The 22079-nt window shown below is 31.8% G+C and overlaps 11 protein-coding genes across 11 annotated transcripts; 7 read left to right on the forward strand and 4 right to left on the reverse strand.

Annotated features, from left to right (window-relative positions):
- Positions 1–679: 679 nt before the first annotated feature.
- Positions 680–1141, forward strand: FG379_001452 (Ubc protein; the record flags this gene model as incomplete). The annotated part of the gene is made up of 1 exon (XM_067327055.1): positions 680–1141. One exon carries the CDS (start codon positions 680–682, stop codon positions 1139–1141), a length of 462 nt encoding a protein of 153 aa, XP_067182531.1.
- A 626-nt stretch (positions 1142–1767) lies between these two features.
- FG379_001453 (family ATpase) lies at positions 1768–4383 on the forward strand (the record flags this gene model as incomplete). The annotated part of the gene is made up of 1 exon (XM_067327056.1): positions 1768–4383. One exon carries the CDS (start codon positions 1768–1770, stop codon positions 4381–4383), a length of 2616 nt encoding a protein of 871 aa, XP_067182532.1.
- Positions 4384–4477: 94 nt separating this feature from the next.
- Positions 4478–5407, reverse strand: FG379_001454 (uncharacterized protein; the record flags this gene model as incomplete). The annotated part of the gene is made up of 1 exon (XM_067327057.1): positions 4478–5407. One exon carries the CDS (start codon positions 5405–5407, stop codon positions 4478–4480), a length of 930 nt encoding a protein of 309 aa, XP_067182533.1.
- Positions 5408–6167: 760 nt separating this feature from the next.
- On the reverse strand, positions 6168–6887 carry FG379_001455 (uncharacterized protein; the record flags this gene model as incomplete). The annotated part of the gene is made up of 1 exon (XM_067327058.1): positions 6168–6887. The coding sequence occupies one exon, from the start codon at positions 6885–6887 to the stop codon at positions 6168–6170; it is 720 nt and encodes a 239-aa protein (XP_067182534.1).
- A 1002-nt stretch (positions 6888–7889) lies between these two features.
- On the forward strand, positions 7890–8801 carry FG379_001457 (dolichyl phosphate glucosyltransferase; the record flags this gene model as incomplete). Its single annotated transcript, XM_067327060.1, has 1 exon — positions 7890–8801. One exon carries the CDS (start codon positions 7890–7892, stop codon positions 8799–8801), a length of 912 nt encoding a protein of 303 aa, XP_067182536.1.
- A 903-nt stretch (positions 8802–9704) lies between these two features.
- On the reverse strand, positions 9705–11288 carry FG379_001458 (leucine aminopeptidase of possible plant or bacterial origin; the record flags this gene model as incomplete). Its single annotated transcript, XM_067327061.1, has 1 exon — positions 9705–11288. One exon carries the CDS (start codon positions 11286–11288, stop codon positions 9705–9707), a length of 1584 nt encoding a protein of 527 aa, XP_067182537.1.
- A 572-nt stretch (positions 11289–11860) lies between these two features.
- Positions 11861–12961, forward strand: FG379_001459 (phosphoglycerate mutase family possible fructose bisphosphate phosphatase; the record flags this gene model as incomplete). The annotated part of the gene is made up of 1 exon (XM_067327062.1): positions 11861–12961. One exon carries the CDS (start codon positions 11861–11863, stop codon positions 12959–12961), a length of 1101 nt encoding a protein of 366 aa, XP_067182538.1.
- Positions 12962–13159: 198 nt separating this feature from the next.
- Positions 13160–15160, reverse strand: FG379_001460 (penguin containing pumolio repeat protein; the record flags this gene model as incomplete). Its single annotated transcript, XM_067327063.1, has 1 exon — positions 13160–15160. One exon carries the CDS (start codon positions 15158–15160, stop codon positions 13160–13162), a length of 2001 nt encoding a protein of 666 aa, XP_067182539.1.
- Positions 15161–15701: 541 nt separating this feature from the next.
- FG379_001461 (uncharacterized protein) lies at positions 15702–16484 on the forward strand (the record flags this gene model as incomplete). The annotated part of the gene is made up of 1 exon (XM_067327064.1): positions 15702–16484. One exon carries the CDS (start codon positions 15702–15704, stop codon positions 16482–16484), a length of 783 nt encoding a protein of 260 aa, XP_067182540.1.
- A 1520-nt stretch (positions 16485–18004) lies between these two features.
- Positions 18005–20350, forward strand: FG379_001462 (uncharacterized protein; the record flags this gene model as incomplete). Its single annotated transcript, XM_067327065.1, has 1 exon — positions 18005–20350. The coding sequence occupies one exon, from the start codon at positions 18005–18007 to the stop codon at positions 20348–20350; it is 2346 nt and encodes a 781-aa protein (XP_067182541.1).
- A 1187-nt stretch (positions 20351–21537) lies between these two features.
- Positions 21538–21894, forward strand: FG379_001463 (uncharacterized protein; the record flags this gene model as incomplete). The annotated part of the gene is made up of 1 exon (XM_067327066.1): positions 21538–21894. The coding sequence occupies one exon, from the start codon at positions 21538–21540 to the stop codon at positions 21892–21894; it is 357 nt and encodes a 118-aa protein (XP_067182542.1).
- Positions 21895–22079: the final 185 nt, after the last annotated feature.

The raw sequence follows: 22079 nt of genomic DNA on the forward strand, positions 1-22079 counted from the left end.
TTTGGTGGTTAAGTATGGAGTTGAGATTATATATCTCTTCCAATACTTTATTATGAAGTCAATGTGGAAGTATGCATAATGTATCAAGTAATTGGTCCGGATTTCGAACTCGAAAGTGTTATTTTAGGTAGTGTAATGTTCAATGCAATATTAAAACCGGGAATTGGTATGATTTTTTCTTTTGTCTTGGTGTATATTCGTGCAAATATCAATTTTGATTGTATTTATTGGAGTTGGCCGAACTAGTTGGGCCTCACTTCAGGTGGGGTGAGGTGGGGTTCATGGTGTACTTGATTGTTAAATAAATCTGACGTGAAGATGTGTTTTTCTTTATTACATTGAGCAATATTTATTTGTTTTTCAGTCGTATAATGGTTATGTTCGTTATTTTAAATTGAATGATTTTTGTAGATTGAAACTTGTTTGAACTTGTTATATATTTGGAAGTTTATACAATGGGAGAATATTCTGGGCAAATTGAACCGACGAGTTGATATATACAACATAAGGAGTGTATTTATTTTGTGGAAATAAGGTGTTGGTAAATGATTGGATACTAATGAGTTGTGTACACGTGTATGCATTGCTTCCGACTTCAAAGCATGATCCCATTACTAAAATTAAAATTTCTGTTTCAACAACTAACTTTTGTTTTTAGGTTTCTTTCTGACTATCAAAAATGCAAATTTTTGTTAAAACTCTTACAGGGAAGACAATTACCTTAGAGGTAGAGCCATCAGATACAATTGAAAATGTTAAGGCGAAGATTCAAGATAAGGAGGGAATTCCACCTGATCAACAACGTCTAATTTTTGCTGGTAAGCAATTAGAAGACGGCAGAACTCTATCTGATTACAATATTCAAAAGGAATCTACACTACACTTAGTTTTGCGTCTTAGGGGTGGCATGCAAATTTTTGTTAAGACCCTTACAGGAAAGACAATTACATTAGAGGTCGAACCATCAGATACAATTGAAAATGTTAAGGCAAAGATTCAAGATAAAGAGGGAATTCCACCTGATCAACAGCGTCTTATCTTTGCTGGTAAGCAGCTAGAAGACGGCAGAACACTTTCTGACTACAATATTCAGAAGGAGTCTACATTGCATTTGGTTTTGAGACTCAGAGGTGGAATGTAGACTGATAGTTGTTTAGGACAATAGTTACAATCTCATAGTAATAGTGTTATGTTGTTGATAATTAGGTCATACAACTAATCGACTAGCAATTAGTCCTTTAATAACTATTTAAGGAATTTTAAAGTGACGTTTACAAATGTTTATTTCTTCTGAGGTTGATTAGATATCTGACTTTGTTCTATCTAGTCCAATGTTAATTTGGTATTTTTTGTCTTGGTTACCTGAATTGATCCTAATTATTCAGCTTCATTCGGACTTATTCGTTTTGCAGTTACTATTTTTAAATTTCTTTTCTGAATTAATGTTTATTGCTCATAAGAAACCTAAAACCAACATAACAATCCAAATGAACGGCAAAACATTGTCCTGACTTGATTATATCTTGAAAATACAGATTAAATTGTAAGATTGTAAATATAATATTCAGTTTTAACTTCTAATAAGCAAGAGTGTAACATTAAATTTGTTTGCGAATACTTTGTAGTGCAAATGTATTTTAATGATGGTAATGTTGGCGCCAAACACTATTAATGAGAGTAAAAATAAATAACCAAGAAACAGAATATAAGAAATTTACAAGGTTTAAGTTGATCAAAACCATTATTTCATTGCTAGAGATATTATAAATGACTTTAGGGAGAATCAAAAAACTTTCAGACGATGTAATTTCACGAATAGCTGCTGGAGAGGTGGTTGTAAGTCCATCACATGCACTAAAGGAGTTGGTCGAAAACAGCTTAGATGCGGGCTCTAGGTTGATTAATATTCAACTTAAAAAAGGTGGGATTCAGAGCTTACAAATATCAGACGATGGGTTCGGAATAGACAAACGTGACTTTCCACTGCTATGTGAGCGTTTTACAACAAGTAAACTATGCACAATGAAAGATATAGAAAATCTGGAAACATTTGGATTTAGAGGTGAGGCCCTATCAAGTATAAGTTATGTTTCAAAGCTAACTGTAACTTCAATGATAGAAGGTTCAAAGTGTGGGTACAAGGCAGACTTTGCCGACGGAAAAATTATTTCAGAAATAGAAGATATAGCATCATCTAAAAGAGGCACTGTAATTCAATTTACAGATTTGTTTTACAATATGCCAACTAGAAAAAGATCACTTGGTTCTGCTGCAGAAGAGTACTCCAAATGCTTAGAACTAATTCAAAAATATTGTATAGAGTTTCCATCTGTATCTTTTTCTGTAAGAAAACACGGCAATAATGCAACTGATTTGAGAACAAATGGGGGTGACAAGACAACTAAAAAAAATGCAATAGGTATAATATATGGTTCACAATTAGTTAAAGAATTAATTAACGTTAAGATCTCAAATAATACATTAAAAGAAGATAATAATAATATTGAAAGTAGTTTATTTACTAAAATACCTGATTATGACGTGGAGTTATTCTTTTCTGGGCTTAACTATGACCCCAAGCAAAGCAATCTAATTATATTTGTAAATGGTCGTCTGGTTAAAAACGATTCTATAAAGCAAGCAATAGACGTTGCTTATCAGTATACAAGAACTAAATATTGGGCTTATATTTCAATTAAAGTTCCATCAGATACTTTAGACCCAAACGTCCACCCAACTAAAAATTTAGTATACATTAAACATGAAATGATCATATCTGACTCTATACAGAAAAAGGTAGTATCACTACTTAAAAGTTTGAATTATTCTAGGAATATGGTTTTAGAAAAGAAACCAAGATTTGAAGTTAAGGATTTCTCAAAAAAACCTGATTTGGATTCGAACTCTTACACTAAAATTATTACTAGAGTCAGAACTGATTGCAATCAGCTTTCTTTACAGGAATACACAAAAAATAGCTGTTCAATAAACTCCAACATTCTTTCGCTAAATAAATCTTCGGAAGTGATTGATTCAACAAAAAGTATTTCCTCATCAAATAATGAGGATAACAGTTCAATATATAACACAAGTCAAAATTTGAGTATTAAATCAACTACTGCTGATGATAATACGGTGGAATTTATGTCAAAAGAATGCTCTTTAGAAAATATTAATTATAGCCACAAAAAAGCTGAATATAAAGTAAAAGAATACTCCTTTGAATGCAAGAATACAGAAAACAAATACATAAATTCGGAACACAAAGTAGAGAAATTGTCGGTAGAAGACACAGATATGGGTTGTATCTCAAAAGATAACAAAAATTCAGACAAAAATTTGATAAATAATAATATTTATGCTTTAAAAGAAAGCAATAAGTCAAAGCTCTGTCGAGAAAATGATATTGAAAACAACACAATCAATGACAACGATAAACCTGAAGATATCAATTGCATGAGCGGTGACGTCAATACAAAAAACAGCCAGGTTTTTAGATTATTGGACGTTTCGAAATATGTTTTAACATCTCATGTATTAAGTTGGACACTGAATTCCAACTCGGTAAAAATGGACAATGAAATGTCAGAAAATCTAGTTAAAATTAAAAAAAAGTTCATAACTGAGTTGGAAAATGGAGCCTGTATTTCAATTATAAATAATGTGGATATATTAAATACTATAACTAAAAGTATTATTAATGGGATATATATTGGTGATGTTAGTCTAAATTGGTCGATAATTCAAGCAAACAACAAGATAATTATGATTCAAATTAATAAGTTGGCTAGGATATCCATAAAGCAGTCAATATTTTATAGATTAGGATTCATACCTTTAATTAGGTTTAACCCACCAATTGAATTCGAAAAACTATTTATAATATCAAAATACATGTCTGACAATGTAACGAGGGAAATATTTAAAAACAAGACAGAAAAAGACGAATTTATTGATTTTTACGAATGTTTTATGAATAACTACTACACTTACTTAAAATATATTGGAATAGATGTCAATCTAAATAATAAAACTATATTAACTTTTCCACTTTGCCTTGGAAATTTAGTCCCAAATTTTGATTATTTACCGGAATTTATGGATAATGTCATCTTTGAATTTTGGAATTACCACAAATTGTCCAATAAGGACAAAATCATTCTCTCTTCTAGAACGGGTTGTGACCTAAACTTTTATAATCTATTTGATTCCATAGTTGACTTATTGGTTGACTATTATGTATCTCAAGTTAAAGATAACATAACTCTATTTCAATCCATAAGAGGAAATTCAAATCTAATACTACAGGAAGACGATTTGAGAAACAATACAATTGAATTATCAAGCTTAGAAAAACTATATAAAGTTTTTGAACGATGTTAAAACCCCATTGTCTTTTGTTTCATTTTTTTTATATGGTAAAAATAGTCACATTTATTGTTTAACACAATATTAACATCTAACAAAAGAGCATGAATTATATATATTGTTGTTTAGGAGTATTAAAAGTATTGCTCCCGAAATATTGAAAGGAGGATGGATCTATAAACATATAATTTCCGAAATTACTTAAGAGAGATGCTGTATTAGATGGTGCTGCTGCTATATATGGATTATTCATCTGATGATTAAATAATAAAGGGAAGCCATAAACTGAATCATTTATTACATTTCCATATTGTGAGTGATTTAAAGGATTTTCCTTTTTAGTCTCTGGAAATACTATTTGTGGTTGTTTAGGTATTTCAATAGAGTTGTCGAATCCAATATTTGGAATATTTTTTTTAATTAAATTATCCTCTTTTTCTATCATTTCTGCAGCTGCTAAAGCAAGTATATATAAACTTGATGGAGTTGCGTGAATCCTACTTTTTTTGTTATTATTACCTCCACTATCCATGTTTCCATGCTGTTTTTTTCTGCCTAATTTATTCTCATATTTATATACATACTCTGGAGAATGAACTCTAGATATTGGAGATTGTGACGAGTCATGCTCGAATTGATCATCTATTGTTACTGAAGGTGGCGATAGGCCAAGCTTGTTGTTATTATCATCATCTCCAATTTGTTGATTGTTGCTGTTGTTACTACCATTTCCCGTTGGTCTTATGTTAATCACACTTTTGCCTCCTAGAATTGTGTTGTGACTCTTTTTACCCCTTTTATTTATGAGTTTCATTTTCCATGGATCACTAAAGTCAAACGGAAGTTTGTTGTTTGTATTTATATATTTGAAGGCGTCTCTTGCCATATTCCATGCATTTTCCTCACCATATTTGTTGAATGAATATGACTTTTGGTGCCTCCCATTTTCACCGGAAACCAGTGAATTTTTTATTCTATATACCAGTCTGACCTCATTTTTGTTTACAGGTTTATATATTTGTATTGCTCGAGCTTCCATATAACCACTCCATAACAATACCAACCAGTCTATTGAATTGTGATAATTCTATATATGTATTTATATATATATATATATATATATATATATCTTGTTCCCACTTTTAGCTTTTCACCTTTGCGTTTTCAGTGACTGTAATATCTTTTTGTCAATTTAGATCTTTTAGGCCTCTTACTTTAAACCAAATTTTTGAGATAAACAAGTATTTTTACTTATAATTCTCTTTAACTTATGTTATTGTTAAGTCTCTATTAATAACTTATTTTAAAACCTAAACTTATTCCATATACTTAACCCTTGAATTATTTCACTAAAATAAGGTGAAACGAAGATAATAACATATTCCTGTGTTAAATTTATATTTTCAATTATGTGAAAACTGTCTAAGTCTTTAACTTAAAGTGGTAAGGGTGTTAATTTATTTATACCAATCAGTTCATTGTTTTTATTTCTCCCCTGTGTGTGTGTGTGAATTTTAGTATAACTATGTATTTCCTTTCCCATGTGTTATTTTTAATTATGAATTTTTTAAATTGAAAAAAAAAGTTTTAATTATTTAAATTACAAGTTACCTTTTTTTACTATTTTCATAATGATATAATTACTGTTATAAATTGATTTTTGTCATTTTTCTTTATTTTTACTCAAGAGGTGACAAATGCAAAAAATGTTGTGTGTAAAGTGCCAGGCTGGTTAATTTGCACATTTTTTCTCATTTAAATGTAAATACTTTATTTTGCTAATGTATTTATATCTTTATCTACTTAATTTTGTTAATATACGTATTAACCTTAAATGAAATGTAAAACGTAGAAACAATTATTATAAACAATAAGATCATTGAAAAGTTTTTAAATAATACACTTGATATAATATTGGTGTTATCTGTATTTCCATTATTCTGACATTTATTTAAAGTCAATATTCTATTTATTTCACATATTTTGTGACTTATCTCCAATTCGTAAATTCTTGAATCTTTTTTTTCTAAATCAAAACAATTTTTTATTAACTTTTTGCAATTATCTATAATACTATTATCACCATTTATTAGTGAATTGCATGCATCTGATTTCGTATTCACCTCACAAACTCCAAAATACATGCAAAATTTCTCCGAACATATAAACTCTGTCTCATTATTGTTATCCATATGTATTTCATCCATATGCGTATCGTAGTGAGTGTTGTTGTTAAGTAATTCATTACATATTCCACATTTAACTTCACCTGTTGGGAATACTATTTTATTTGTTTCCTGACTATTGTATATGTGATACTCTACATTTAGTGGGCACTCTTGTTTCATGTACTTTTTAAATACAGTTTCCTCCCTGATTAATTGATTTATACTGTAATTCACCTTTCTAGATACTGATCTTGAGCATTTGATTTGAAGCCTCCCTTGGTCTCCACGAGAACTCTCAATAGTAAATAATAATATTGTCACCATTAAGAACAACTTAAATGTTGTCACCATAGCTATAAGTTACACCTCTGTATCTATTTTGCACACTTACACCAGTTATATTCAGTGTGTCCCCAGTATAACAACCAAGTCTAGCATTAATTTATATTGAATATCAGTGATAGCAGTACTAACACTTGAAAAATAAAGCTTATTAAGCAAAAAATCAACCAAATACCGCGTCGATTCTGATTCGCCTTCTTTTTATTCTATTCTTTCCACCAACTGTACCGTTTTTTACTTAATCGCTCTGCCAAACCTTTATTTGTTAATAACTTTAAATTAAATAGGAAATGCATGCTGATTTTAGAGGCAACAGTGGCGCCAACAACGCCTGATAATTTTTAGGTATTCAAATTTTTTCTTGTGAAACAATAGGGACAAAATAATAAAGGAAAGGATTAAATAATATTTGGTGGTTAAATATTAAATTGACTCCAGATTAGTTTCTTAGTGACTGTTTTTGCTCTAGTTTTTATTTTTTGGATTTAGGATTTAGAGTTTTGGTTTGAAGTTGGTGCAATTCACAAGAGTAAACGTTTTAAATAAATATATGCAACAATTACTTAGTTCGCTGCAATTAAGTGAACTAAAGCCGGAGAATTAAGTTTAATATTTTGCTGGAAGGTTTGAATTAAAATTATGAAATAGTCAACTGTATCCTTTTTTCATTTGAGGACTTACTGTTGAAAACTAAGTGGTAAGAGAATAAGGCAAATAGATGAAATATTGATATACATGAATCTATTAAGTGCGATTTTTTTTTGATTTTTTGTGTAACTCAAGTAATTGACTGTATTTGGTATTGATATGATTGATGTCGATATAAAGAACACTATATTATAATTAGAAGTATAATATTGAACTTTATTCAAATTTATTTGGTTTACACCTCACTATATTATAATGATCAAAATTTAATGTAAAATGTTATCAGTTTTATTAATATGCATCATTATATCTATTATTTTAATTATATTCATATGGTTGTTTTATAAAGTGATAACAACATCCATGTACAATAAGTGTTTAAATGACGAAGTTAGGGTTTTTTTTTCAAGTAGTAATGGAGATATTTCATGGAGTGACGTTAAATTCAATATTCAAAAGAATGGTAGTATTTACCTATCAGTCGTAATCCCAGCCTTTAATGAAGAAGAAAGGATATTAGACACTTTGGACTCAATAATAGATTACATGGAAATCAGAAGTGAACAAGACACTAATTTTAAATACGAGATTATTGTAGTTGATGATGGAAGTAAAGACAACACATTATTAGTTTGCAAGGAGTTTTGGTTGAATAAATGCAATACTCTGAATAATGATATTAATGGAAGGTTATTATTATTATCTTGTTCGTATAATCATGGAAAAGGTAATGCTGTTAAATTAGGAGTGTTATCATCTTCAGGTAATTTAATATTGATGGCAGATGCTGATGGAGCTACAAAAATAGATTGTTTTTCGAAATTAGAAAGTGCATATTTAAATAACAAAGAAAAATGCATTGTATTTGGGTCTAGAAGTTGTGATTCTATGAGTGAAAATGTTAAGATAGATAGAAAATGGTATAGAACAATATTAAATAGAGTGTTCCACTTAATCATATTGTCAATAGTAAGCTCTGATATAAAAGATACACAATGTGGGTTTAAATTATTTCCCAGAAAATATGCTAAATGTATATTTCCTTCTCTTCACATTAAAGGATGGGCGTTTGATATAGAGATCGTAATTATCTCGAAAATACTCAATATCAACGTTAAATCAATATCCGTTGATTGGAGTGAAATGAAGGGCTCGAAACTTTCAATATTAAAAGATTCAATAATTATGCTCTCTGACATCCTAACTTTGAGGTTTCTTTACCTTCTCAAAATTTGGAGCATTGAACAAAATCACTGCGAATTGTCTTCTGGATAAAATATAACTTAATTAAATCAAATAAAACTAAATCGGTGAGTTTGAAAAGATACAAATCGAACATTTCTTTTTCAACGTCAACAAAATGACCGTAATCCAACTTACGTCCGAGATAAGGAATCACTATACTCGACAATTTACAAATAATAGTCAAAACATTGGTTGATTAAGACTGAACATATATAACTGGCAAAGACATATAATTCAAGTTGATGTGAAAAAGACAAAGAAGAACTGAAATCGGAATTTAGAGATAAGTATGATAAATTCGTCTCGATTAGAGAATAAATGCAAATAAAAAGCTAAACAAGAGAAAATTATACGATCCCCCTCACATTTAAAAGTTCTACTTTCACTCCTCAGACCGTTGGTGTAACAAGGTATAATGATTAACGGTATTGCCAAGATATCTTCAATAATAACAATAAAAATTGTCGTTACGGCAATGGCATTCCTCATCGAAGATTTAGAACCGGGAGGATCAATCCAAGTGACTGTTGTCTCTATTTTTTTGTATCAAAAAAAAATTTTATTTAATTTGTTATTATACATATACTTTTTGTCTCCCTAAAATGTTTACTTTTATATTTATTCTTGTTGATAATTTACCAAATGGTACTCTAACTCCATATACATTGTAAACAGATTATTTAGGCGGGTGATCAGTTTACCTCTTCCAACAATTATACAGGAGTACAGCGGCAAGGATCTGGCATGCAGAAGTGCAACACGTGATCGATGATTATAACATCTGGAGACAATAACGCAAGCATAATGAAATAAGGTTAATCATACAAAACATTAGAATTTACAAAAAAAAGGTAACTCAGGAAGCAAAGTTAGAGTTGTTGCATCCTATTTTGTTTATGAGGAAAAACGAATAAACTATTTGGTTATTAAAAATCACTTTGAGAATTCCACTATTAAAGAAACAATAGTTTTAACACCAAATCCATTTCCAAAGGTGTCAGTTCCGGAGCAACCAGCAATATCAATGTGAGCATAGTCGACGCCTTTACTAACAAACTCATAAAGAAACAAGGCAGATGTTGACACTGGAGCTTTTCCTTCAGAAGTATTATTTAAATCAGCGATTTTGGAAGTGATATATTCTTTATAATCCTGATCAAGCGGAAGTTGCCAAAATCTTTCACAAACAGCTTTACCACACTTTTGAATGGTATCAAACAAACTGTCGTTGTTTACGAGTACAGATGCATACAATCCCTCAAACAACTTAGAGTTGAATCCAGTCAACGTTGCAAGATCAACAACTGTATCAACATTGAGTTTACAAGCATATACAAGAGCATCTGCCAGCGTTAGTCTCCCCTCTGCATCAGTATTTCCAACTTCAATAGTTTTACCATTAGATGCCGTAACAATACAACCTGGGAGATATGCTTCTGCAGAAACAAGATTGTCACAAATTGCAGATATAAATTGAACTTCAACATTACTTGGTTTTAAAAGTCCAGTAGCATAAGCAGCACCAAATACAGCGGCTGCCCCTCCCATATCACCTTTCATGTAGTGTATCATACAGTGCTTAATGTTATAACCTCCAGTATCCATTGTTATTCCTTTTCCTACAAAGGCTATTCTTCTTTTAATCTCGCCATTCGGTTTATATGTCAAGTGAACAAATTGAGGGGGGGACTTGCTTCCCTGAGCAACTGCCAAATAGGCCCCCATTCCGAGTTTTTCGCATTCACTTTGCTGTAGAATCTTAGTCTCTAATCCGACACTTTTAGCCATTTTAACAACCTCAGCTGCCATATTTACCGGATTGCAGTAATTTGAAGGTGCAGAGGTTAAATCCCTTGCAAACAAAAGACCTTTCGAGGTTGAAATCGCATTGATAATGAGACTTTCACATTCAGTTTTGACGTTTTCGTGCTTAAGTACGATGCTAATTTTTTCAACTCGCTTATCAGCACTGTTATCACCTTCAGAACAAACTCCCTTAAATCTTGTTTCCTCCACTGTAACAAAAGGAAATTGTGTACAAAACAGCATAATATCAGAAGCGGATACTTCATCTAAGCAAACCAATATAGTGTAACTGCTTATTCTACCCTTATTTTGTTTGTTTATATTAGCCAAATGTGTACATATTTTATCTAAAAACACAGGCGTACTACTGTTCTTGTCCCCCGTTGAAAACAATGCGATTTTTCTTAAATGAGAATTTGCCACAACGGAGTTAGGTGGAATGTCAAAGGAAATGAAACTGTTCTCTTTTTTCAATGTTGAATTTTTTTTGGCATCATCCAATATGTTATATAATATTCCGTTTAGATTCTTGTTTAGAGAATCAAAGTAATTCTTTGGGTTTAGTATTGCATCAGATCCTTGGAGGCAAATCAATAGACAATCACTATTTGCAGATTCATCATAAGTTTCACCAAACGTCAAAAAATTTAACTTCAAATTTTCATTACAATTTGACATAGGGATGCGTTCCGGCCTTATTGGATTCACCATTTTTGACTTCAATGAATAAAGGTACAACAAATAAGCAAAGATCGTCTTTTTTAAATTACAAAAAAATGGGTTATTTAACGAATAAAAATGTCACTTTTATCAATAAAAAGTTTAATAATGTGAACTTTGAAAAGTCTCAAGCAGCTCCAGGTACAGTTGCTAGTCTTAAACTGAGTCTGAAAAATGTGGTGAGGGGGATGGAGGTAACTCGTTAAAATAATGCTGCATACCGGCTCATAATTTTTTGTGTAAAATTGTGCTAGTCTACTGGCGGACAATTATAATTTTTTTATATTTAAACAGGCGCGCTATTATAAATGTATATTGAAATAATTGCGTAAAAAATGACAAAATATATGAATATATAGATAAAAGTGGTTTTATTCAGATAATAAACGTGAACATACGAGGTAAATAAAAATAATTGGTTATGTATGCATGTGAAATCCTACTATATTATTAGATGAGTTATTTAGTAAAATATAAAATCATCACTCGATCAAATATATAACTATTGTTTGTTTTACTATTATTTCCATTTTAGAACTGTATAATCAGTGAACGCAAACAAAATGTACAAGAATATGCCGGTAGACCTTGTTTTGGTGCGTCATGGTCAGAGTGAGGGCAACTTAGCACAGAGATTAGCAAGACAAGGAGAGTTTCATCAGTGGACAGGCGAGTTTCGTCGCAGACATAACAGTCTTTACAGACTTACAGATAGAGGGAGAGCTCAAGCTAAAATCGCAGGAGAATATATAAAAAACAATATAGGATTCACGTTTGATAAGTGTTTCACATCGGAATATATAAGAGCAATGGAAACGGCGGCTATGCTTGGACTACCGAATGCTCTTTGGAATACAGATATATATTTAAGGGAAAGGGATAGAGGAGTTTTGGCAAATAAAACACATCAAGAGAGGGCGTTACTACATCCAGATGAAATGGCGAGAAAGCAAAGAAACGCCTTTTATTGGCAACCATCCGGAGGGGAATCCCTGGCAAATTTGTGTTTGAGAACAGAGAAGGTTTTAGACAATTTAAGTCAAAATTGTGGAGGATTACGAGTAATAATAGTTTGTCACGGAGGCGTAATAAAAAGTTTTCGTGCATTGTTAGAAAGAGATAGAGGTGACACGAATACAAAAATGAACAAAATAAATAATTGTCAGATAGTTTGGTATACTAGAAGAGATCCAGTCAGAGGATCTATTGCTAGCTCGTATAATTGGGTGAAATCTATTTGTCCATGGGATTTGTCCCTCTCATCAAACAATTGGAAAAATATTTACAGACCTTCATACACCAATGAGGATTTACTCCAAATTGTTTCTAAAGTTCCACAATTAGTCAATGCACCGGTTTTGGACGTATTGGAAGATTCTGATGCACAGAATAATGAGGATACTCTATCTCAAGACACAGAGGATAAAACAAATATCGACAATTTGATTTCAGACAACAACAATGCGTTAACATCTACTGAAATATCTATTAAAACTCCAGATACAAGTCAGGACAGCTCAAACATGTTTCTCTCTAATAGTGACTATACAGATGAGGAAGTATTTGAGGATTCAAATGTTCCAGATGACCTTATTGGCTCTAATTCTAAGTCTTTCGTGAATAAATATTTCGGAGCTTATACAAACGATAATTACTTTGAATAATGTGGATTACATTATTTCTAAAGTATATTTTTCACTATGCAATTTATTAAATAAGTTAATAATTGCAGATTATACATATTATTAGAATATATTAAAAGTTTAGCTATGCACAATTTATTAATATTTATTAAACAAAATGGTTCTAATTGAAGAAGAATAAGATGCTTATTAAAATCATTGCAAGGATTGAAACAACATTTATACTTGTTTACATGTTTTCAAGCGCATTTTCTTAGTTTGCCTCGTTCCTTCGTTTATAACAGCTTCTGATTTTTGTCTTTTATTTATTTGTTTTTTGTTGCAAAATGTAGTTGGCTCAAGTGAATTATTCTTGTTATTTTCAGGACAATTGGGAGAAACTTCTATGTCTGCATATTTGGCCAACAGTTCTATTCCGGTAGTACTGTTTCCCTCTTCCTTTAATTCACAAATACAGCTTTGAATTTCGCCTTTTATTAATTCTTTAATTCTCACTCTCCATGTTGTACATGATTTAAAGTCATTTTTCTCATGTATCTGACCTATCATTTCAACAATAACAAACACTGCCCTCGATTTGAGCATTTCTCTTAAGTCACTCTCAAACACTTGAATCAAAGTGTTTCTGAAAAGATCAAACATACATGAAATGTTTGATTCCCCTTCATTTGCTATTTTAAGAATGGAAACTAATGTTCTATGGGCTATTACATCCTTCAGTATTTCACCATTATTACTTATAGTACTTGATATACTGTTTATTAGTTCTGAAATATAATTATAATATTCACTACTGATATTGGATTCATCACCCCTAATTTTTTGAATTATATACTGTAGTAGTAATAAAAATAACTCTTTGCCATTTTGATTCTTTATAAGCATTTCAATAATTGTCTCTGTTGTTTGATCTTGTTTACTAATACCAAAAATAGTATTGCATAAAGCTGGAATAAGCGTCCTATTCAGTTCATTCTTCCTCGTTTCTTCTGATTTCAAAGACGTGAAAGATTTAAGATTTAATACCCAAAGATCATACTGATTAAAACATCTTGATGAAGCTCGCGAAACTAAAAGATATGACAATAATTTAATGGAATTTATATTTGCAAGTAATTTATCATCAACACAACCGTCTTTAATAAACGAATTTATGATAACCTCACCTAGTATTTTAGTATCGTCAGTTGTTGACAATAGTCTTAATATAAGAGAATAATCAACGGGATTAGTTGAAAGTTCGTAAACATCTTTTTTAATATTCTTTAGTATTTTTTTTCTTTGTTGAGCTTTTGACAGACCTAACAACACTATTAGCGAATCCACTCCTTCTTTTGTGCTTAATAGTGAATAGGAACCTTCTATAATTTGTTCTAAAAGTGATATTAAAGATGACTTCCCCTCATCTGTAATATGGTCTAATGAAATAAATTGCAATTTTTCGCCTTTAACTGTGTTTGAATCCTTTTTTAAAAGGTTAACATTACCATCGTTATAATAACAAATGCAACATTTAATGTAGTTCCAAATTAGTAAATGAACGAATTGCCTATCCAATAACTCACCATCAACAAACTTTTGTATAATATTAACAGAGTTATCCAATATGCTTTTTTTTGCATTTTCCTCATTAATATTCGTAAAAAAATCAATAAATGAGCTATATTTAACCTTATTCAAGTTATCCATTCCATAAAAATCCGCTAATTTTGTACTTAATACTTTGTGTAATATCGCATTATTCATTGATTCTATTGAATCACTTTGGTTTCTTTTATCGCTAAATATATATCCAAATACCCTAGAGCCATATTTAGTGAACCCGAGTTGTTCAAATTTATCTAATAACTCGTCTCTAATTTTTTTTCTTGTGTCAGAATTGCCGTAGTTATACATTTTTTCTACTATTTTACTTGAATGACTATCTATTGATAGCTCAATAAGATAGTTTTTCATCTTTTCAAATATGGCAACCTTATACTTATCCGAACCCCATTTAAGTAGTGATTGTATTCCTCTAGAATAAACAGGTTTTCTACAAACTTGTAAGAATTTAGCTTTAATTAAATTCCATAGTTTTTCTACTGTTTCTAGCACTTCCTTACTATCTGGGGGTTTATTGTTTTTTTTACTAGAAATTTGAAGAAGATGACTATATGTGGCCTTAAACTCTTTATTTAAATCATCATTTTTTGCTTTTTTTTCATTATGTTTTCGCATATTTTGTTTTTTATCCGCATTTTTTTGGTCCATTTGCCAATTTACAGTCACTTATAACTCACAAATCGCTCTTTTATATGGTATTATTCCCTATTTTTAAGCTATTCTCCAGTGAAAAAGCGTTTAAACTGTGTTTATGAATGCTCTGATATTTCCAACTCACTGGTCAACCGTTGACACTTTTAGTATTCTTTACCGGCTCTAAACTTTATTTTAGGATAAAAACGTTTAATAGGCGCAAAATGCAGGGGTAAACCATACATTACGAAATAATCAAGACTTTGATTTTATTTTTACAAAATAATTTATAATGAAATAAAAGGCAGGTACTCATGGTCTAATTTGACCGGTATATTGTGTTTTGTAGTGGCGCCATTTTACGGTATTCCAATGGTCAAATTATGCATAAAATTGATTAGCGGTGAAACTGAAAAGAAAAAATATAAACAATAGTTTGATTTGAAGAGAGAATAGAGGGTGTAATATTATATTTCTCTGGGAGTTTGTATTTACTTTAAAGAAACAATAACACTTACAAACAATGGATTCCAGTCATATTTTGAGACCAAAAAACAATGGCGAAGAGTTGAAGATAGCAGAGGGTTTGTTGCGCAGAAGAAAAGTGACTGATTTTAAAAGAAGATTAAAGTACAGGGAAGAAAGGAGGAGGATTAAAAAAGATCTACGTAAGTCTGATGTGACAACACTACAAAGCATTTTAAAGAGGACAAGGAATAGTATTTTAGATAGAAGGAGATTAAAAAACAAGGATAAAAAGCCCTACATGACTCCAAAAAAAGATAATGGAAGATTAATAGTAATAGTAGTAAGAAATAGTAGATATTGTGGTTCAAGCAACTCATATAGAATATTGGAGAAACTTAGATTACTGAAGAAATTCTCTGCAATTATATTAAGTCATGACGAGGAAACAATGAAAATATTAAGAGGAATAAAGCCATACGTATTTTATGGATTCCCAAATCATGCATTGCTTAAGACACTAGTATATAAAAGGGGAGCATTTATAAACGACACCGGAAATAAAGGAAATAACGATGAAGACGAAATATTACTTACTGATAATAATGTAGTTGAAGAGCGCCTGGGAAATGTTGGAGTGCTTTGTACTGAAGATATCGTTACCGGAATATGGAATGGTCGAGATGACGAGGACAATAGGGAAATATTTGATTCTATATTGAGAAATTTAGCTCCATTTCAACTTTGTGATCTCAAAAAAACAGAGGGATTGGACGCTTCTAAATATGAGATGGGATTTTTAGGTAAACAAATTAATGCTAAGATTAATAGTATTATTTAAGCAATTAAAATTTTAGTGACATTATAAGTACCTCCATCCCGTTTTGATATTTTTTTTTCTAAAATTGTGACCCTACCATTTTACGTAATATATACAAATTTTTTATTCATACTTTAAGATCGTATTTACTTCTTTTATCAATGTTTGAAACTTGCTAATTTTAATTTCTTGAATACAATCAAATTAATTACACTAGTAGATTTTTAAGCTGTCTAAAGAATTTGAAATTCATCTAGATGGTATGTAGTGTCTAACTAATTAGTTAATTTGTCGTCACTTTAGGAAAAGTTTAATAATTGTTTAATCACACTTATGTTGAAAAAAAATATATCATAGGCACTACATGATTTGTAAGTGCATTAATGCAACCCATTTTATTGTGACCCAAATATCTTTTTTCATTACTAAACTAAATTGCAAATAGCTGCATTAATTATTGATCCCTATAGTCACGTATATCTACACTCATGTGCAATTTTTTAGTATATTAGTCTATTTTACCTTACCCCACTTACAAACAACAATATTAGAACCCGCTAAAATAATACGATACCTTGCGAGACAAAAAAATAGGCGGGATTGTGCTACTATTGATTTAATTAATAGGTAAAATAGTATTTAACACGTCTTGAGACAAATTAAATAAAAGGAGCAGTGTATGATAATTGTATTAATGAGTAAGGCAATGAAAATGAGGGGAGGAGGGTAAGTAAAGTGAATAAAAGACAAGCCAAAATAAAATAAGAGTAAATGAGTCTAGTCTAGAAGTAAAACAAGATAGGACATTACACTATGGGTGTACAAACCAATTATGTATAGAAGAGGGGTAAAAATAAATGCTGCAATAAATAATTTTATAAATCTAGTCAAAATATTTAATTATATATTAAAATTAAAGAAATTATACAATGGAATACCAAATTGACGAGGGACTTTCCAGAGTTTTTTTTTCTCTTTAATCTTTTTATGAACAAAATAGACCAAACAGTACAGAGGAAAAAAAGATTACCCAAGACAAATGTTGATATTGTAATATAGTAAAGTTAGGGATCTTATACTTGATATAAAAAAAGGGTATCTTTAGGCACAATATGTGTTAGTCCCTATTCCTATTGTATATAATGCAAAGAGTTATTATTACTATTATTTGAAAGGTTGATTATTTTTATTACTAAGTTAAAAAGTAAACTGTTATATAATTGGTTTCGTATTATTTTTTATTTTTTGTTTAATTTTGTTTACTTTCAAGGTTAAAACTGGTGCATTGTTTACAACCAGGAAAATAACAATATATTAAAGAAAAGTTGGTATTAATATTTGAAGCAGTAAAAATAAGCTTCTAAAAAATAACTAGAGGACAGGTCGAGTATTTTTCTAAGAATTTGGCTTTCGCTTTTATTAATTACAGTCAGAATCTTTTTTATCTTAATTGCCCATTTACAAGATTAATTACACAGAACAAGAAATTTCATTATTATAATCGTTGTTTCCGTTTATTGATAGTTACTCAAAATTAAGAAATGTACAATACTCCGAAACCCCGTCCCCAATTTAATGGCTCTGGAGGGAGCAATGGTATGGAGTGTATACTTGATTTTGATCAAAAGCAATCCACATCATCTTCTGTTGTAACAACTACCCCATCTACTTCTACTTCAAACTCATCATCCACACCGGGAACTTCGTCATTTGGTACTGAAAGTGGATACTTTGAAGAAATAAGCAATATGATAGAGAATTCTGGTTTAGGGACTCCTCAAGTAGCTGGACTTGGTGGGTCGCAACTCTTTGGAAAGAGGGTTGGTGTAGACAATAATGGAAGTGGTAGAAGTAGTAGTAGTGGTACTTCATACACCTTGGGATCGTCTGGAAACGAAAGTTGCGTACAAAATATATTTAATGGAAAGAATGAGACGTCATCGGTAAACTTGTTAAATAGTGGAGATAGCAAGCAGAATTTGAATATTGATGGTTACCACCTAAATGGTGTCATTACAACAATTAATGGAGAGTCAAATATAGCAGTGAATAACAGAAATTATCATCATCAGATGTTGATTCCGGGTGGAGGAACAGGTGTTGGAGTCGTGTCTAATATATTTTCCTCCCCTGATGCATTTGATTGCGCTGTAGCTTCTACAAGATCAACCTCAGACACCTTTACGCCTTCTGTAGGGAGGGATGAATGCTCTCCTCAATGTAGTCTTTCAGATTCTCCTGGATCAGACCCATTCTCAATTTCGAATTTCAGGTCTGAACAAATTTGCCAAGACAAGAAAACGTCGACTAATACTGGCACTAGTTTGATCAAAAACACTGCGGGGGCTAATGTAAACAGCAGCAACACTAGCAACGCGAACAACTCCATTGGTGATTCAGGAATGGGAAGGATTATCCACATTAATAAGGGTAATAATTCAAATTCAATTAATGGGGATTTCAGCGCACCGATATTGAATTATTTCAATGACGGACTAAATACAGATTCCTGGGGTAGTTTCATGCCATATACCAATTTGATTGATTATTGCTTTGATAGTGGTTCCACTCATGACAACAGAATTATAATTGGAGGAAGCAGTGTTATAGGTCCAGTTTGTAGTAATGAAAATAATAACAATAGCAACGATTCGTCTAGATGGTTAAATAAGAACATTAATACTGGTAGCTTCTTACCGGATATGACCGAGCCAAGTGGATCTAAAGGGAATGTATCAAAGGCAATAGGCGGTGGAAACGGTGGAGTTACGGATAAAATTGGAATTCCGGCAACAAATGGTAGTATAATTATACCTAACAATGGGGTTACTGGGGTGAAGGTAATGCCATCTGATTCCCCTGTTATTTCATCGTCTTCTATAGACAACGGCACTAACTCTTCTTTACACGCCCTAAAGGCGAACGATATTGTTGAGAAACTTATTTTGGATATTGTCAATGGAAATAGGCAACAGGATGTGTCGGCAAATGTGGTTTTTGATCAGGTTTCAGAGATACTTACTCTTGCATTGTCTAATCTAGGATCTAAGTTTAATAGAGACGCGATATCTGCCAAAAATAAATCACAAAGTGACACTTCGGCACAACCCCTACAAATGCAAAACAATAATTGGGGACAGAATTCACTTGGTGTTGGAGGACCTAATTTCGCAGCTCCGACAATGCTTGCACATCCAGATGAGTTTAAGAATCCATCCTCTTTCTTGAAAATATACGGTGATCCACTATGTGGAAAATCTGCAACTGTCTCTGGCACCAATAACAACTCAACTCAGAACTCAATTGGAGTAAACTCCTCTGGTATATGTACTACAGACTCACCGGGATCATCTATAAACCTAGCAAACAATGGCAACACTCCATTTAATAACATTAATCCAACAAAGGGACAAAATGGAAATTGGGCATGTTTTAAGTGTAGCAATGTTAACTTTCCAAGACGATTCAGATGTTTTAAATGTGGGGAGTACAGAGACGAAGCTGGAGATAAGATAGTCGCTGAATACGCTAAGCACGTATATTTGCATCACTTAAGGGCCTACCGATCTTTCAGCAACAACTGGGTCTTAGGCTCTGTTGGAGCAACTACAGGAACTCACAATAATTGCGGATTTCCTGGGAGTGGATCTTCGTTTCCTTCTGGAGTCAACAAAGGAAGTTGCAATCCCATGCAAATTTCAGGACTGAGCCAAGATTACTTGGATGAAAACGTAACACGCCACCAACAACAAACTTTGTTTACTCATGGAGGGCACAGGAATAGTTTCCTGTCTAATTCTAGATCTGGTCTAAAGGATAACAATGCGGGGACAATGGGAGTTTCTTCAAATGGAGGTGGAGTTTCCCACACAAGCAAGAAACATTAAACTTTTCTTGTTGCAACAAATTCCCAATAATAGGATTGTTGTTTTTGATCCTGACTTGGAGTCATCTTGCAATTAAGTTATGTTTATGGATATGTAATACTGAAAGTAAAGAGATGGGTGGTGATAAAGAGATGAATTAATGCGAAAGGAGGAGTTAAATATAGTTCAAAGATACTACGTTTCTTTTGGAGTTTAAGTACAATTTACATTTGCATATCATTCTTTTTTCTTTAATTCCATCTTTCTACAGTCCTCCATCAGCACGGGACGGTTGAATGTCCAATATTCTACACTATCTTTTCATTATCACTATTACTCGTGATTGCCTTATTTCATCATTCTTTACTCCAACTACTTTATTGCTGTTACTTCCATTTCAATCCACAATCTTATTCGGTCTTTATGAGAGAAGTAGAATAGGATATAACCAATTTTGATCAACTACAGCATCCCTACCTACCTCACACTTCTCCGAGCGGATCCTTTTACTTGGTCTTCAAGTTGAGCTGGGGGGAGAGGGATGACGCATTGGAATCGAGGTACTGAGGTGATCGGTATGTGGCACAGCCGTCGGAAGGTCTAGAGACGAAGGAAATAAATAACTATAAATGCGGTGTTTGTAGCGAAGGGATAGAATCTGTGGGCTTCGCAAGGATTTGAATTCAACTGAAAAAGGAAATGAGTAAATTAGTGGACAAATAAAGGTCAAATGGGCAATTAGGACCAGAGGGCTTCTCCTCTCCTTGCTCCCACTATAGACGACCTCGTCTATATGAGATAAGAGAGATAGTAGAAGAAAATCTGTTTTCAATGAGACAGGACTTTTTAGGGTCTGGTTTTGCGGATTTGTGGGACAGTTGTGGGAATTAGGTTGCCCAGTCCCGTTATCTGTAGATCATACCGTTGTAGTTGTTTTTCATTTTAGAAAGCTTAAATTAAATATTAATGTTGAAATTGACTGAGCTTTAATGTTATTAAACTTTGCCTTTTCGTATGAATTCTGGTTATTTTCTCTCAAGAATGTGTACCTGCTGGGCCAACTCATGTAGTATTTTAAGAGTTCAGCGCCAAGAGGTAATTTAATGTGAACCACTACGAGCAAATTAAGAAAAAACAAAAGTATTGCCAACCAAATCACAAGTGAAATGCTCACTAACTTCAATAAGTTCATTTTACTGCTAGCAAATATGGCTATTCCCGGTATAGGTCCTTTGTTCTTGGGAATATCAAATCTATCACTTTATGGTATATTAATCGGAACACTGCTGTTACTGGTATATATGTTTACTATTCTTCTCGCTCTGAACGGAGATTTTTTCGAATTTGAAACATATATACACTTATTTAAAGTAGTGTTTGACAATAGTGAAGGATACTATCTGGAAAGAAATGTATATCTTGTAGTATTTTTCATCCTTGTCACTACAATAACTTTATATGCATTAATTGTTTATTATTCATATCGATCAAGCATTGCTTTAAATAAATCTCTCTCAAATTCTGACGAAGAAATGAAACGCCATCAAGTAGATGGTAAAAATTAGCACAAATGCGATTCTAGATCAAAATAACTGCTCACTTTATTCCTCTGTAGCTACCATTATATATATAAACTCAAGCTTCATCTTGTATAGCATTTAGGCATTCCTCTAAACATAATGAAATACTTAAAAATTGAAGATTCAACGCACAATTAAATCTCATCTATGTTGATATTTTATCCCCTTCA

The sequence above is a fragment of the Cryptosporidium bovis genome (assembly GCF_009768925.1).
Source record: "Cryptosporidium bovis isolate 45015 chromosome Unknown contig_22, whole genome shotgun sequence".
Lineage (NCBI taxonomy): Eukaryota > Apicomplexa > Conoidasida > Eucoccidiorida > Cryptosporidiidae > Cryptosporidium > Cryptosporidium bovis.